Genomic DNA, 15,853 nt, shown 5'->3' on the forward strand with positions numbered 1-15,853 from the left:
TCAGCCTCTAAACCAAACCACAAGTGGTTGTCAGTGAACAACACAGCATTTTCAGACATTTCCTGTGATGTGCAGAATACCCAGTGGACTGGGTGGGAAGCACCAAACACTGCTACTGACACACACATTTGTTGGCAGGGTTTACTCCACAGGACTGACAACCCACCACAGGAAGAACTGCAGTTCAAGGAACATTTGGACGTTGTGTTGAGGGACATGGTATAATGAGTAGAAAAGCACTTACAATGCTGCAGGGTAACTGCTCTCTGTTATTAGCATAACACACCCATTTACCACACTCATAACTGATGACAAACAAGTACTACAAGATATTAAGATGTTTCCCTTTTTGCTTGCTTGGGTACAGCAATGTCAGGTTGTTATTCATAATGAGTCATTTGGCAGTCCTGTAGTGAGAGGAACAGCATTTATTGGTGGGATAGTAACATTGGTGTGCAGCATACCAGTGACATATGTCTTTGCCATAACAGGTTTTGACACTTGGACTTCTCGGGGTTTGTTGTTTCTTTTTTTAGTTATGAGAAGTTGTTGCACATGGCTTGATAGAAAGCTTCAGCAGGCGGTGGTAGCAGTTGCTACAGAACACCTCTTCCTGAGTGGGTGAGGAATGAAGTGTCATAAAAAGCTCTAAAGCAACAAATCTTCAGAAACAGCAGAGCAAAGTTCCCATCAATTAGACAAGCTAACTGATTCTGGATTCATACAGAGATCATACAGACTTAGCATTTCACATTTTGACATTTACCTTCTGTATAGCTGGTCTCCACATCCTGGGCAGACAGACCACTTGTAGAAGGAAGCAGGACCTTGTGATGGCGGATCAGTTCCCTTTTCAGTGCCTTGAGAGTGTTTAATGCTGAAGGGTAACACTATAACTAAAAATGCTTGCTAAGCACACTTACCTGGAGTCAGCAGGTTAGCAGCTACACACCACTTCTTCATGCAATTCCTGTAACACAGGAATTACTGAACAGAACATCAAAATACCCAGGAGCAGAACCCCAAGCCCTTTTCCTCTTGTGGTCATCAGTAGGCTATGAATGCTGACACTATAGAATCTCTGTGCCCCACTCCCTGCAGCATTTTTTCTTTCCCCTAAAAGTTGTAACATTTAGGCATCAACAAGATTACCAGCTAAGCAGGAAATAAAGTTTCTAAGATGTCTACATTTTTTTCCCCCCTGAATTAAAGACTGAATACCATAGAATGGCTTGGGTTGGAAAGGACCTTAAAATCTACCTAGCCCCAACTTCTGCCATGGGGAAGGATGCTCCCCACTAGGTCTAGCTGCCCAGGGCTCCACTCAACTCAGTGTTGAAGACCTCCAGGGATGGAGCATCTGCAACTTCTCTGGGCAACCTGTACCATTGCCTCACCACTCTGAGTAAAGAATTTAGCCAGAGGTTATTTTGTATGAGCAAACTGTAGGGTTGCTCAAGCTTGTATAGTTTGGAGTGCTGCACTTAGGAAGCACGCACCATTTGCGAGCTGCATGTAATTCTCCAAATGATGAGAAAAATGATCTAAAAGACAAATAAAAGTACTTTGAAACTTTGAAACTCAAAATCATTTCTTACCTGTAGAACTTCATGTTCTTCTTTTAAGAAAATTTAATTAACTGATATGAGCCAGCAGTGTGCCCTGTCAGCCAAGAGGGCAAACAGCATTTTGGTGTGCGTTAAACACAGCACATCCAGCCAGTCAAAAGAGGTGATTTCCCTTCTATACTTTGTATTGATGCAGCCTCACCTAAAGCATTGCATGTAGGAGGCTGAGGGGTAATCTTATCAATATGTAAAAATACCTGAGGGGAAGGTGCAGAGAGGATGGAGCCAGGCTCTTCTCAGTAATGCCACGTGCTGGGGCAAGAGGCACTGGGCACCAAGTGGAACACAGGAGGTTTTGTCTGAACATCAGGAAACTTTTCTGAGCACTGGCATAGGCTGCCCAGAGAAACCATGGACTCTCCTCCTTGGAGATGTTCAGAAGCCGCCTGGACACCCTGGACTGGGATTGAGCAGGTGACTCCAGACATCCCTTTCAACCTCAGCCAATCTGTGATTTTTATATTTCTTAAGTCTCAGATTTTATACAACTATTAATCTCTCTGCAGATCAAAAAAGTTTGATGACTGTATTACAGTAGTAGCCAGCGGCCAACTGTAGCCAGATGCCTAGTATGCTAGGGAGCCTTGAGCACCTAGAAGACTACAAGTTCTGGAGAAGCAACAACATAACCACACGAGAAAGCAGATGAGGAAAGGGATATGTTGACTTCTGCTTGCAAACGTGGAGGAAACAAAACCAAAGTGGAAGGTTATGTTTAGGAGCATGCAGTATTAACTTCTGCTAGCTAACAACAATGCCCCCAGTTGAAGTCAGTAGGAGATAAGCCAGCGGGAAGACAAGACCTGTTGGAAATTCCACAGGATCTGAAGCCCAATATCCTGTGTCTAATTCCAGTGGGTTAGATTTTTTCACTTCTCCTCTCCACACACCTTGTGTTTTTCCAAGTGAAATGCCAGAAGTTAGCTTTAAAAAATATTCTCTGGAGTCCACAGGATAAACAGCAAAGACAACTGTTGAAATGTAACATTCCACAAGCATTCTACTACAACAATTTATTACAATAAATTACATTTGTCTCTCCTTGCTTCCATTCATGCTACAAACAGTTTTGCTATTTTTATGTCTGTGAGCCTCAGTCTGCAGCCATACTCTAATCTCTCTGCCTCCAGAAATGCCAGTTCTGTGAAGCAACTTACTTGTTTGTATCCAGTCTTTTAAGGGGCAGCAACACATGCTAGAAACAATGTCTCTTGTATGTCCACGTTTAAAAGAGGATACAGTTCTAGGAAAAGTCCTTAATTTTATTTTCCTCCCTCCCCAGCCCGCAGACCTTAAATCATTCACCACAGTGAATTCACCACCATAGCCTAACATGGAACTACAAAAGAATGCAGATCAACTTTCTACAATCAAGCATCTCAAATTGAAGCACAGTGATAGAAACCAACTGCACCTCTGTCTCTTCATGACTCCCGCAACTAGTAGCAAAACAAACCCGTGGACAAAGATAAAAGGCTACTGATGGGGAAGGGAGCAGAAGGATGATTCAGACATATCTGCTCTACTGTACTCTACAGTGCCCCATTATCAATAAGTGATTGTTTAAAGTCTGAGCTTTTCCCCAGGCTTCTGTTCATAGGGTGCAAATATATATATCTATATATTTTAATGAAAAGAAACTGTGCTTATAACAGGCCTTTTAGGAGACAAGCAAGTGCTACAATTAAATGTCACATCTTTTCAATACAAGTTTTTTTTTTTTTTTCTTTTATCTTGCAATTAAGTAGCTGCTGTACAATTTCAGATGTCACAGGAGGAAACAAATTAAAACAAAGCAAGGGAGATAAGCTACTACAGACTTCAGAGGACAAGCATAGAACACTGCAGTACTGAAACCCATGCAAAAAATGTATGCAAGCGAGAGATGACTTCATTCTGCACAATACTTCCTATAATAGTGTGTATAAACATCTTTTTGTAAGGATATCACTGATCATAATTGTTAATTTCAGTTTAGCTTCTCACTTAAACCTCACTTTCTTCATTCCTGATGTCACTTCTACATTGCCACAAGCATTAAGTTTATAGCTAAAAATTAGTCTCAACATTTCCACGTATAGTTGAGAATTACTCTCAATATTTGTACAGAAGAACTTATTTATGCCATATCCAATATAAAAATCACACTGATAATAACTAAAGACTCCCCAGAACTACTTCAGTACTGGGGAGTCAAGAAAAGATAAAGGAACAGCAATTCACGTGACCTGGGCTCACAGCATTTGGTTCTTTTTCAACTGTAATTCTTTTTCAAAGGGAATTTATGAGAACTTGACAAGTTAACACATGTATACACATTTCTAGGAAGAAAAAAAAAAAAAGAGGCTAAAGGATTTGTAATGAAAACCACAAATCTTTATTGAAACATGATAGCACCATGCTTATACTGCTAAAATAAACTTATATTTAAGGCACATCATAACAATTCCATCTACTTCACAAATATGCTGTTGTGTGCAAAATGCTTCAACATTTACTTGGAGAAACTTCTAATACAGTTGAAATCCACATGTAATGATATGCTTGATAGTATCTCTCTTGTTCCATGGAGCAGATGATATGGCCACTGATGTTTATTAAAGTTCCAGTGATGTTTCTCCAACAGATGTGACATTTCTCAAAATAAAGCATACCTTGCTGTACATTCTTAATTAAAACAAAACAAGCAAACAAAAACAGAAGAAAAAACCACAACAAACTTATATAGAAGAGGGCCACTAAGATGATCAGAGGGCTAGAGCACCTCTCCCATGAGGAAAGGTTGAGGGAACTTGTTTAGCTTGGAGAAGAGAAGGCTCCGGGAAGACCCTATTGTGGCCTTCCAATACTTGAAGGGAGCATATAAACAGGAGGGAGAACAGCTGTTTACGAGGGTGGGTAGTGATAGGACAAGGGGGAATGGTTTTAAACTGGGACAGGGGAGGTTTAGGTTAGATATTAAGAGGAAGTTTTTCCACTCATAGAGGGTGGTGACGCACTGGAACAGGTTGCCCAAGGAGGTTGTGGATGCCTGGAGGCATTCAAGGCCAGGCTGGATGTGGCTCTGGGCAGCCTGGTCTGGTGGTTGGCGACCCTGCACATAGCAGGGGGGTTGAAACTCAAAGATCACTGTGGTCCTTTTCAACCCAGGCCATTTTATGATTCTATGATTATTTATTGGAGGATTTTCCCGGTAATAGCAATTATTATCTCAAGCGATTGTTGCACTATTAAGATAAGGGAATTCAAAAGATCTAACCATCCTCAGTGACAGTAAAAATCCAGTTACTGCAACCTGCCATTTTAGTGAAGTGACTCAGCCAGAGACCTTCAGCGGGCAGCCCTGAGCTGACAGAGCCCTCTCGTGGACACTAAATACAAGCTCATCAGAACTTTTCTTGCCTCACTGCAACTGAACATTCTTAAAACAAACTGTCTCTAGATTTTTTTTTGCTCAATACTTGACCTAGTAATATTATACCTGTATTTAACAGATACATTTTACTTTCTCAACTTTGTGCAATGTTTTTTTTAAGCCCGTGAAAAATTCTGCCATTCTTAACTCCAAGTCAAAAAGAGGCCAAGAGATGCACAAAGCATACTCAGAGGTAACACTTCTCAACTGCGTATGGAAATTAACATATCTAAGTTACACTTCTTTTGTAATAATGAAAGACTCAAGGATTGCTATCACCTGCAAATAAGGAACAAAGGTCTAAAAGACTCTGCTCAGGCAACATAGTTGCAAGAAGCTTGCTTATACTAAACAGCAATTCTACCCTATTCCAAAGTTCACACCACATGGTTCTTGCCACAGGACAGCTTCACAATTCCCAAGGCAGACTGAGTATACTTATCATACTGGGACAAATTACTTGGTACTAATTTGTACTATATTATTAATTACTTTGAAATCTAAGAAGTGTCTAATTTAAAGGTCTGTCCTCTACCTTGAACATTTTACATTCTACTCACTCAGTACAGGACTCAGAACACTTTTACGTTTATTACTAACATGACTTCCCCTTGTTAAAGGCAGAGATCCTTACACGATCCAAATCCAACAACTGGTTTAGATCACCAGTTAAGTAATAAGTTACTATAAAAGTTTCACAGCTTCTACTTCAGCATTCAAAATGTACGCATGCCACACAGATTTTAACTGTGCAGTCCAGAACTGTAGGTACACTGAGCATTCGAACTGGTCTCAAAGGACAAGCTGATGCTGCCAGACGATGCCCTGATGGTATGCCTCAAATTATTTACCTAGCATGCAGAACAGGAGCTTCAAAAAAAGCTTCATGAGATAATAAGCTCTACTTAAGTGTTTTTAACTGTTAATGCACATAATAACACTTCATTTCCAGGTTCTTTCACAAGTAAGGAAGACATATCTGACTTGGACACAAAGAGGTGTCCTGCCCTGATAAGCTGAAACAAGCCTTTACTTCTGATCTTTTTATCCAGCTGCCTCCCCCTCACCCCTGCCACACACACCCATTTTTTTCCCCAGAGGGAAAAGCCTCTGTGACAGTATCATTCTTAGACACCTTTGTTCTTCTGAATGTATAAGAAACTCAAACCATCAACTCATAAATACTAATTTTGTTCAGCTGCAGAAGGCCTGGAAGTGATTGAGTTTAAAGCCTGCAGTTTGAACATGCTTTTGTTACTGCTTTCAAGATGAGGTGATAACAGTCCTTCTAACAGGAAGAACAGCAAAACATCAGAAATCCCATGGGAGTTCCATTAATACTTCTTGTGAACAGGTGATTTAAATCATTGTCTGGAAAATAAAATATAAGTAGTTCCAGTTTAGTCTAAAAGTACACTGGACAAGATTGCAAATATTTTTAATTCTCTGTTACTATAAAGAACTGTAGTGGACTAATTGTTCTAAGTCTTACCAGCAGTGAGAAGTATTTATCTACTTAAAGAGCGCTGCATACTTTAAAATACAAAAACATTTGACCAAACTAAATGTTTCCTTTAAAATGTTTCCTGCCAAGCTTAGCATTACCTTACAAAGCCAATCTCACAACATTGCAATAAATAACTGAATTCAAGTACTTCTATTTAACCCAATAACCAGGTTTTGGAGAAGCTGTCCAACATTTATAGCAGTTTTTAAGTGTTCAGCAGACATTACTCTATTTGCTAAACAATATCAGACTGCAAAATTGCTCTTACTGTTGATAGATCAATAATGACATGGGATAAGTCATTATCTCCGTGGCAACAGGATTGTAACTGTTAGAGGAATATTGCGCATGTTGCTGCTGCTGCTCTAACAGGCATGCCTCGGCTTCCTCACACCGGTGCTCTCTCTGCAAGCCTGGTACGCCCAGAGTACCACCAACCAAGGGCATCTCTTCGACTACAGAGGATTCCGCTGCAGCTGAGGTTATACTGTTCCTGAAGGAGCTTACCCCCACGTGAGTTTATGACCCCTCAGTTTGATGTCTCCATTTCGCTTCTCTTTTCTTATTAACCATATCCTTGTGGAAATAGCTGGAATTAGATATGGGAATCCAAACACAATCAAGTTTCTGTCACAACCCAATGTGTGTTTATTAATTTTTAATTGAGAGTTCTAGTCCAGCATGGCAACATCTTTGCCTTTTTAATTAAATTTCACTGAACTCCCTTCTGAATCTCCAGAACGTTAAAGCGACAGGCATCTTTCTGCTAGATTAGAAGTGACAAACTGGGCCATTTAGCCTCTTGTACATATGACTTACAGAGCTTCTTCACAACATATCAGTTTGACAAGGAAACAAAAAACCAACATAAATTTTGCAAAGATTAAATAAGTTTTATCTACTACAAATTGTTGTACACGCGGTGAACAATTTTGCTCATCTCATAGCACATAAGCCACACAAAACAAGAACTTTTCTATGTCTTGGTCACAAGATAGGTTGGTTTCTGATGTTCTGCTGAAAACAAAACACACTGCCACACAAAATACACAATGTTATCAGCAACAACGCACTGTGTCTTTAGATCTGTAATAAAAAGTATTTCATAAAAATCATATGCATCCAAATATTGGCACAACGTTATTTTTAATAGATACTCGTAATTCACAAGCTGTACACACAAATTTAAAGTTTGCCCCGAAGATTCTTTGTAAATTATTTTAATTGCCGTACAAAGCAACAGAAGCGATGCTTAAAGACTATATAGGAAATCTGAACTGAGTTGTCACCCAGGCATCTGCAAACTCGAGACGAAGGACCGCTGCCTTTTACAGAGCAGCCGCTACTGAGTAACGCACTCACATGAGCTGAGTTACCAACGAGGGGAAATTCTTTCCTTTATAAGTGAGAGCAACACAGATGGCCGTTACTACTACTAAACGCTCAGATGCCAGCCCCACGAAGTTAATTACTCGGGAACACGCTTAGATTTGCTACCTGCGGGACACATCGCTTTTGTTCTTCAGCTCCGAGGAAAACTCCACAACGCGCCCTCTTACCGCACGGCCCTCGCTGCTTCGGGCCTCCGCGCTCCGCTCAGCGCTCGGAAGGAGCCCGGGGGCTGACAGGGAGCTCCAGCGGGGCGGGCTGCGCGCACGGGCCAGCCCCTAAAGAGCATCTGCGCCCATCCCTCCATCTTGTACTCCTAGGCTCCGCTTTTACGCTTCGGCAGAACCGCCGCAGGACAACCCTCTCGGCGGACAACGCTGCTCCGGACCCCACTACAGCGGTGCGCTCAGCAGGCCCGAACCCTGCCTCCCCGCCACGCTCTAAAGTCAAGCAAAGCGGCCACCAGCCGGATCCGGAAGAGAGGAGGCACGAGCTGATGACGCAGCCCCACAGCTTCCCGAGTTAAAGCGGCGCACCGAGGAAGCCTGACCGGTAGCGGTTAGGGAGTGGGCGGGGAGGCTCCACCCCCCCATCCAATCGGATTGGATTGACAAGTGCTTCTTCCAATAGCGCTACCGTTATCGCCGTTCCCCCCGCAAATAGGAAAGAGAGGTAGCCTCAGGGTGTTGATAGGAGGGACAAAGCTCGCAATGCCTTCACACTATTGGCTGTCGGCATTGATCGGCATCTCGTTACACCTATGCAAAGGAGAAGCTCCTGGCGACCTTTCGTGCCCTCGGCCAATAGGCTGTCAGCGCTGGCTCGGGACCGGCGGTGCGGGGTGGGGGCTGGCAGTGGACCTGGGTGGGTGGCCGGGGCAGGATGAGTGGGTCTTTGCGTGCGGCCCTGCGCTTGGGTGTCTGGGCGGCGCGGGGCCGACCCGGGCGGCGACACTTGAGCGAGGCGGCCTCCGGCAGCGCTGGAGGCAGTGGTGGGGCCGATGGCGGCGGCTCGGGGTCGCGGGAAGCGGTGGAACGACTGGTGCGGGAGCACCCGGTGGTGGTGTTTATGAAGGGCAGTCCGGCGCAGCCCCTCTGCGGCTTCAGCAACGCCGTCGTGCAGATCCTGCGGCTGCACGGCGTGGAGGACTACCGCGCCCACGACGTCCTGCAGGACCCCGACCTCCGACAAGGTCAGCGGGCCGGGGTCACCTCCAGGCGCCGCCTCCGGGCTGCGCGCCGCCGGCACGGCGGGGCTCGCTGCTCCATGCTGGGTGTTGTTTGCTTTGCTTTGGTTTATAAGCGGCTCGTACCCAGAGCCTGGGGCTGTGCATTGCAAGGACGAGCTCACGGGACGGAGCCTGCGGGTCGGGGGCCACGCCGCCTTCCCTGGTTCATAGGCACAGAGGTCTGGAGCGCTTCAACTACAAAGAAAGGCTGATGGAGCTGGGGCTGTTCAGCTCGGAGAAGAGAAGGCTCTGGGGAGATCTTATTGCAGCCTTCCAGTACTGAAGGGGAGCTTATAAAGAGGAGGGAGAGAGAGTTTTTACGTGGTCTAATAATGATTGAACAAGAGGAATTGCTTTAAGCTAGAAGTGGGGAGATATAGGTTCGGTGCTAGGAGAAAACTCTTTACTCAGAAGGTGGTGAGGCACTGCTTCCCAGAGAGCTGTGGATGCCCCATGCCTGGAGGTGTTCCAAGGCCAGGTTGGATGGGGCCCTGGGCAGCCTGAGCTGGTGGGGGGTGACCCTAACCACAGCAGGCAGGGAACAGAGTGTGAGCTTATGGTCCCTCCCAACCCAAGCCATTCTACAGTTATCAGATGCTTTCTTTTCACTGCGAACAGTGTTGTGAAACCTCATGAATGGTTTGGACTTGGACCACTGTGTTCTCTGCCAGCTGGGGTTCTTTGCTATTTTTGATAAAGTACAATGCTATGTTTTGTTATGATAATCGTTTGCACAAGAAATATTTGCATTACTGGGTAATCGTTAGGAGCTATTCTATATGTGTTGTGGTTGTTTGTTTTACTTGTAGAAAGCTAATACTAATACTCAGCTCTTATGATACTTAGATCTTTCCTCTTTCCCTCTGATATATGTGGTTGACTTGAGGTTTTACGTGCTAGTATTGCAGGTGCATAGTGTTAACTCTTCTTGTCCAGACTACACCAAATTGTGATTTAAATTGGCATGCTGTATGAGGCTGTGTGGACAGCCAGCTTGCTGTGTTACCAGGACTGTTGGGTTTGCAGGCTGGGCTGGCTCATTGCACTATGAGGTATGTGTGCCAACACCAGAGGTGGAGCCTTGAAGTGAAGAGTTACCTGGGGACACCCTTACTTTTGAGGCCAGTTGCTTCCCATACTACATCCTACATCCTGAAAAGCCAGTGTATGTTTGCTTCTGTGAATGGCAGCTTCTAGAAGAGGAGAGATGCTGGAAGCTGTAGCTCTGTAGATTGCCAGATGGGATTCACCGGTGACTAAAGGCCCTCTTTGTTCCTTTTGGTCTCAGGTGCTGAAAAGTCAGATACCCAACACATGGCACTTTCCTAAGCCCTCTTCATGAACGTATTCTTTACTGATGTATACATATGGGGATAGTGAAAGGATACTGAATCTTTATCAAATATCTAAGTAACTAACACTTCTGCTCAATTTAAGCATTTATTTGCAAGATCATGGCATGTGAACTGGGTGCCAGCGAGGAATTTAAGTATTTGCATATATGTATGCTTATAGGACTTGTAGTGAGAGTTTCCTCTTAGCAGAGGTGATGCTTTCAGGCATGTTTGAAGTGCTGACTAGTTTCTTCCCTATACCTACTTTTGAGGTTGTTATTGTTCATCTGAACTATAATTGGCGTACTGAAGCTTGACCGTTGCTGAAATAAGGCAGGCTGTAAAAACATCTCCCCACTTCTGCTTTTCATCTGAAAGCATTCTTAGGTCTATAAACCCAGTTACTAGTACTTATGTTGAATGATTTATCTGGACTTGAGCTGAGCATGTGTTTTCCTGACACAAATTCTTCATTTTGAAAGCTGCTTTAAGAGACCTCAGTGCTCTCTCTTGAGGTGTGGTTCCATAGCAATTCATGTTTCTCTAAGTTGGCTAGGCTATGCCATGGATGATCCTACTAGATATCTAGTTCAGATCAGTGTGGTAACAGAGGCTTGGGGTTGTGTACTGGAGAAGTAGTGGTTTAGACTGCTTTGAACTGCTGCAATTCATCCTTGGATTGTTTTCACTGTTACTCTACATTATTTATGTACTGGATGCTGTCACAGATCTTGATATTTCTTCCCACCCTTGGGCTTGTTCTTCTACCAGTACTAATGATCTATGTGGAAAGGTGATGCTTTTCTGGAGAACATGGTAGGAGTGAGAGTGGTTGTTGACTCAGTTCTTTGATATGGTTCAACATTTGTTAATGCTAATGCTGGTAAAAGAGAGGCTGAGATTTGGTTGCTGGAGTTGGGGAAATGGGGTGGGAGTTCTCTGGGCACCCCTTTCAGTAGTAGTTTGCACAGGTGATGGTTTTGCAGTCACTCTGCAGTGTACTTGTTCAGCTGTCAAGCTTTAAACCTGGTCTGTGGAGAGTGGGTTTACAAAATAGTGTTTCAAAGGAGAAGACGACAGCTTTTGAAGCACAGAGGGAAGTACTAACCTCCAGGGAGTGGGAAGGAAGTTCCCTGCAGTGTCTGCTTGCACTGCTGAAAGATTAATCGCACAAGTGCATCCTGAGTTCAGCAAGCATAGGCTGGGCTGGATTGCTTCAATGCTGCTAAAATAGTTTTGGTAAATGTCATATTAAACTAGGGACTGCTCAACAGGTGGAGGAGGTGTTTTGTTTGTAAGCTGGTTGAACCCCAATACGCAGACCTTGCGTATGGAGTGTGGCATGTAGAGCAGCCCAGCCTGGTGGTGTTCATATTGTCATCTGAAGTTGAATAGATCTTTAAAAGTCCTATCAGTGCTTGTATGTATATGCTGTTGGGTCTTTGAAGAAAATATTTTTGTGAAAGAAAAATTGGTTTAAATATTAGCTTGCAACATTTGCTGGCATTAAATTGATATGTGGTGCCCTTAGCTTAGCATTGCAGTATCTTAACAAAATCCACCCTTATTTCATATCTGTGGTGGCTTCTTTGAGAAGGGATATCCTTAAGTTTGCCTTTGTGTGGGGACTCAATTCTTCATTGCAGTCGTTATGAGTTAGAAGGGTTTTGGTATAAAAAGATTTGCTTCTTAAACACTGAAACACAAGTTCACATCAAAACTTAAAATTTCAGCAGACTTCCTCTAAACAGACAAGAAAGGATTTAATGAAATGCTAAGGAAGAAATTGCAAGTGGTGATGCTAAAGATAGGAGCTGATGTTGTACTTTATAGTTAGGGACGCTTTGTTATAACAAAAGGTTTTTTTAGATCACTATTATTGTAGTGGGTTTTTGTTTTAAACACTGGTATTTGATTTATGAATTGATGGTTTTGTGTGGAAAGTCATTTGGCAAATTAGATATACTGATTTTTCTGTATGGTATTTTTCCCGGTGTCTCTAAGTGTAGTTTGGGATTCAGTTTATGCCATTTGGTCAGTCAGTATTTTTGGATGGCTTTGTTTCTTTTCTTTTAATGAAGTATAGTTTTTAATTTAATGCTGTACTTCGTAATTGTGACTCTAGCTCCGTTTGATACAGTCAGCTCCTCTAAGAGACTTCAGTCTTTGTGCCCCTCCCTTGAGCTGTAATGTCTGGCAACGAAAGATAAAGCAATTTGAAATTCATAAGGCACTTAAAGGGGCAAATGTGTGTTGTAATTGAAGCTGCAGTAGTATGTCTTTTACTGAATTCACACATCTATAATGTATTTTAAAGTCCCTAGGGAAATATAAAGGGCAGTGGGATCTAAACTGTTCTCAGTGGTTTTCAAGATTTCCCATTTTTTTATCATATTTGTTTGTTTCCAGGGCAGGAAGGGAAATGCTACATTTTTTTTCCAGCATGTTTGAAGTTGTTGCAGGAGCTGAGCTGACTCCATATCTTTCAAACCACATCCTGAGTTAGAGTGAGAACCAAACGTACTGACATAATTTTTCTTTCAGTGTTCCTGTGATATGGAAAAATTATTACCTCAATGGGGAAGAAATGAAAGTATCAGTTGGCCAATTGAAGCAATTGTATCTATTTAAAGTCCTATTCTATTTGGAGAGTTGGGAGAAACGTTTAACAGTTTTGTTTTCCTTTTTGTAGGAATAAAAAACTACTCCAACTGGCCTACCATCCCACAAGTATACCTCAATGGTGAATTCGTTGGTGGCTGTGATATCCTCCTCCAGATGCATCAGAATGGAGATCTCGTAGAAGAGCTAAAGAAATTAGGAATCCGCTCAGCACTTCTGGATGCAGAAAAAGACCAAGAAAAAAAGTAAAAGGAGGAAAAGAAAAAGATGCCGTGATGGGAAATCTTTGATAAGAACTTGTAACCAGTAAAGCCTTATTGTACTTCAGTTCAAAGAAGGCATCTTTTTAAACTGACACTAAGATTTATCAGTGGATGTCTGTTAGCTCATGGTAAATGTAGTGATCTCAGTATTTTGATTTATGGATATTGTGAAAATTTGAGTATAACCACTGTACTGTAAAGCATACACATGTGGAAATTGTTTTAAAAAAAGGAAAAAAAAAAAGTTCACTTCTGAAAGCATTCTTTTGATTGATGCGGGAGTAAACCAAAAGAACTAATAATGCTATTTTTATTGATTTTGTGTTTCTTTGTTACACAAACCTGTGAAAACAGTGTTTGCATTCCCTTGCTCTTGAAAAAGTGCTAAGTAGTGCTAGTGCATCTGTGGGTTTTTTGTTTTGTTTTTGTTTTCTATAACTCCTGATGATAAGAATTCCCAAGAGCCTGTAAAGTTTCTACTATCTCATATGTTATAGGAGAAAATAGCCCTCATACAATACATAAGAAATCGTGGTATGAGAGTGCATGAAATACACTTTTATTCCAAAGGTTAAAAATAAACACACTAGCACAAATACATGTATAATGGTCATCATTACTTTGTATCTTCCTGTTAGCTTTTAAAAGACTGCTTTGAATTGTGCCTGAAGATTTTTATAAAACCTTTTCTACCTCTTGCAATGTGGCTTTTCCCCGTTTATATACTTTGTGTACTGCAGTTTCCCTGTGTCAGTTTTAGAATGTGGGAATTGTTAAGGCTCCAGTATTCTTGTTTGCAAGAGTACAGGAAAATACTTCAGTAATTACTTCATTATTTGCTAGTTACTAAGTTATCTTTTCAGATATGTTGTGTTTCCAAGTGTTGTCTCTGAACAGCTGTAGTTCCTGGAGTATGGTCTTCAAACATGGGTTAAACAGATTAAAGTTTCATTGGAGACAAGATGCAAAGTGCAGCAGAAGGGCTACTGAAAATAGCCAAAGCGTTCCTTTGTTGGAAGCTCTGGAAAGTCTTCAAGTAACTATCTAACCTTGTTTTCCCAGGTGAAAATAAATAATTTTAAACAGTCTAGCTTCACCTGTACAGTAATACTGCTAAGGATAAAAGCTAACCACACTGTTTTTAAATACCATTTACCTTTATGAATGCAGACCAGGGAATGGTTTGCATGTGAGCTAAGCAAGTGATTGAAAATAAAGTGTTTTATGTAGATTGTCTGCAATAGTTCCTTTTTATTTTAAATTATTATAATGAAACCAATACTGCTTTTAATGTGAAATCTGAAATGTAAGAAAAAAAAAAAAACCCTCACTGGAAGAGGAACTCAGGATTGTCACTGGTAGATGGGGGGTTTTAATGCCAGTTTCAATTTTATCTCTTTTGTGTTCACCAGAGCAAGCTGTCTAGTAGAGAAACTATGTCCCAGCAAAATGTGTGCTGGTTACAGTATGTTTATTGTATAGTTTACTGTTTAGTTCAAATGCAGTCAGTATCTCCATGCTTAAAAAGCATCTCAGCTTAAACAGCCACTCAGCTTCACTACCAGTAGAAGTAACTTTAGCATGAACACTGATAATGAATAAGCTGTGCTCAGAGGCAGTCAGTTGTGATTGTTAGTTGTGTATGTATGAGTGCATGATTTTCTTTTTTGTTCATACACCACATCACATGAAATGCCAAGCTCTAGTTCAGTTTAACCTCTCTTGAAATCCTGATTAAATGAGTTTTCTTACAGCTAATCTTTCATGAGTGGTTTTTGCCATTCTAAATGTAAGATGAGGTTTGGAAAAATAAATACATTTCAAAAGCTTTTTGGTTATTCATGTCAAAAGACCAACTGAGTTGGGTGTATATTGTTAACAAAGAATAAGGTAACTTGAAGAAAAGCTAATTATTTTCTACTTCACTGTTTAATTCTTAGCCTGGCTACTCTATCTACTTAAACACAAAAACAGACAACAGCACCCCAAACCTGCTGTTTCATGGAGCTCTATTCTTTATTCTTTTGTGACTGTTAAATATATCTCATTATATCTGCTGCTACTTTAACATAAAGGTGACTTTAACATTGGCAGATCTTTCTCTGTGCAGCATTTTTTTCCCCCTGCACGAGCTCCTGCTGTTACTAAAACTGTGAATAGTTTTTCTATTTTCCCTATGTCTCCCTTGGGGGGGGGGGGGGGAAATCAGTTAAAATTTTGCACAATATGTAGTGCTGTTTATATAAACCTTTGGCTTAATTAGAATATTGTAACTGAGCAAGTGAAAGGAAGAATGATACCAAAAAGCCACAGGAACAGGAGCATAAGATTTGATTTCTGCTTGCATTCCTGGAGGAGACGTATCTTTCCAGGCTCTGTGCACATAAGCTATTGTTTTACTTGTTACATCCATGTAGATGCTCATGCTAGTCTCACTGCAATGAAAAAAAAATCATCCACTTAACTG

General features: G+C 41.7%; 2 protein-coding genes and 1 non-coding gene across 16 annotated transcripts in view; 1 reads left to right on the forward strand and 2 right to left on the reverse strand.

The window, feature by feature from the left end:
• Nucleotides 1–8,410, reverse strand: part of SYNE3 (spectrin repeat containing nuclear envelope family member) — an 85,293-nt gene extending 76,883 nt beyond the window's left edge. For 2 of the 14 annotated variants that reach the window (XM_046942045.1, XM_040702141.2), the window contains exon 1: nucleotides 465–8,410. In XM_046942045.1, coding sequence (XP_046798001.1) covers nucleotides 465–486 — 22 coding nt within the window. In that variant the 5' untranslated portion in view covers nucleotides 487–8,410. The remainder of the gene's footprint in view (nucleotides 1–464) is intronic. The other 12 variants (XM_046942055.1, XM_046942052.1, XM_046942053.1 and 9 more) reach the window with 12 other exon arrangements.
• On the reverse strand, nucleotides 6,742–7,014 carry LOC112532599. The gene has a single exon (XR_003075540.1). It is a non-coding gene; the product is annotated as a small Cajal body-specific RNA 13 (non-coding RNA).
• Nucleotides 8,411–8,792: 382 nt separating the features above from the next.
• Nucleotides 8,793–15,139, forward strand: GLRX5 (glutaredoxin 5). Its single transcript, NM_001008472.2, has 2 exons — nucleotides 8,793–9,131; nucleotides 13,194–15,139. Exons 1-2 carry the CDS (start codon nucleotides 8,822–8,824, stop codon nucleotides 13,370–13,372), a joined length of 489 nt encoding a protein of 162 aa, NP_001008472.1. The 5' UTR covers nucleotides 8,793–8,821; the 3' UTR covers nucleotides 13,373–15,139.
• Nucleotides 15,140–15,853: the final 714 nt, after the last annotated feature.

The sequence above is a fragment of the Gallus gallus genome, chromosome 5, assembly GCF_016699485.2.
Source record: "Gallus gallus isolate bGalGal1 chromosome 5, bGalGal1.mat.broiler.GRCg7b, whole genome shotgun sequence".
Classification (NCBI taxonomy): Eukaryota; Metazoa; Chordata; class Aves; order Galliformes; family Phasianidae; genus Gallus; species Gallus gallus.

Coding starts and splice junctions, on each gene's coding strand:
- GLRX5 (NM_001008472.2), top strand. CDS start 8,822: ATGAGTGGGTCTTTGCGTGCGGCCCTGCGCTTGGGTGTCTGGGCGGCG. Junction 9,132..13,193: donor GGACCCCGACCTCCGACAAG/GTCAGCGGGCCG, acceptor TCCTTTTTGTAG/GAATAAAAAACTACTCCAAC.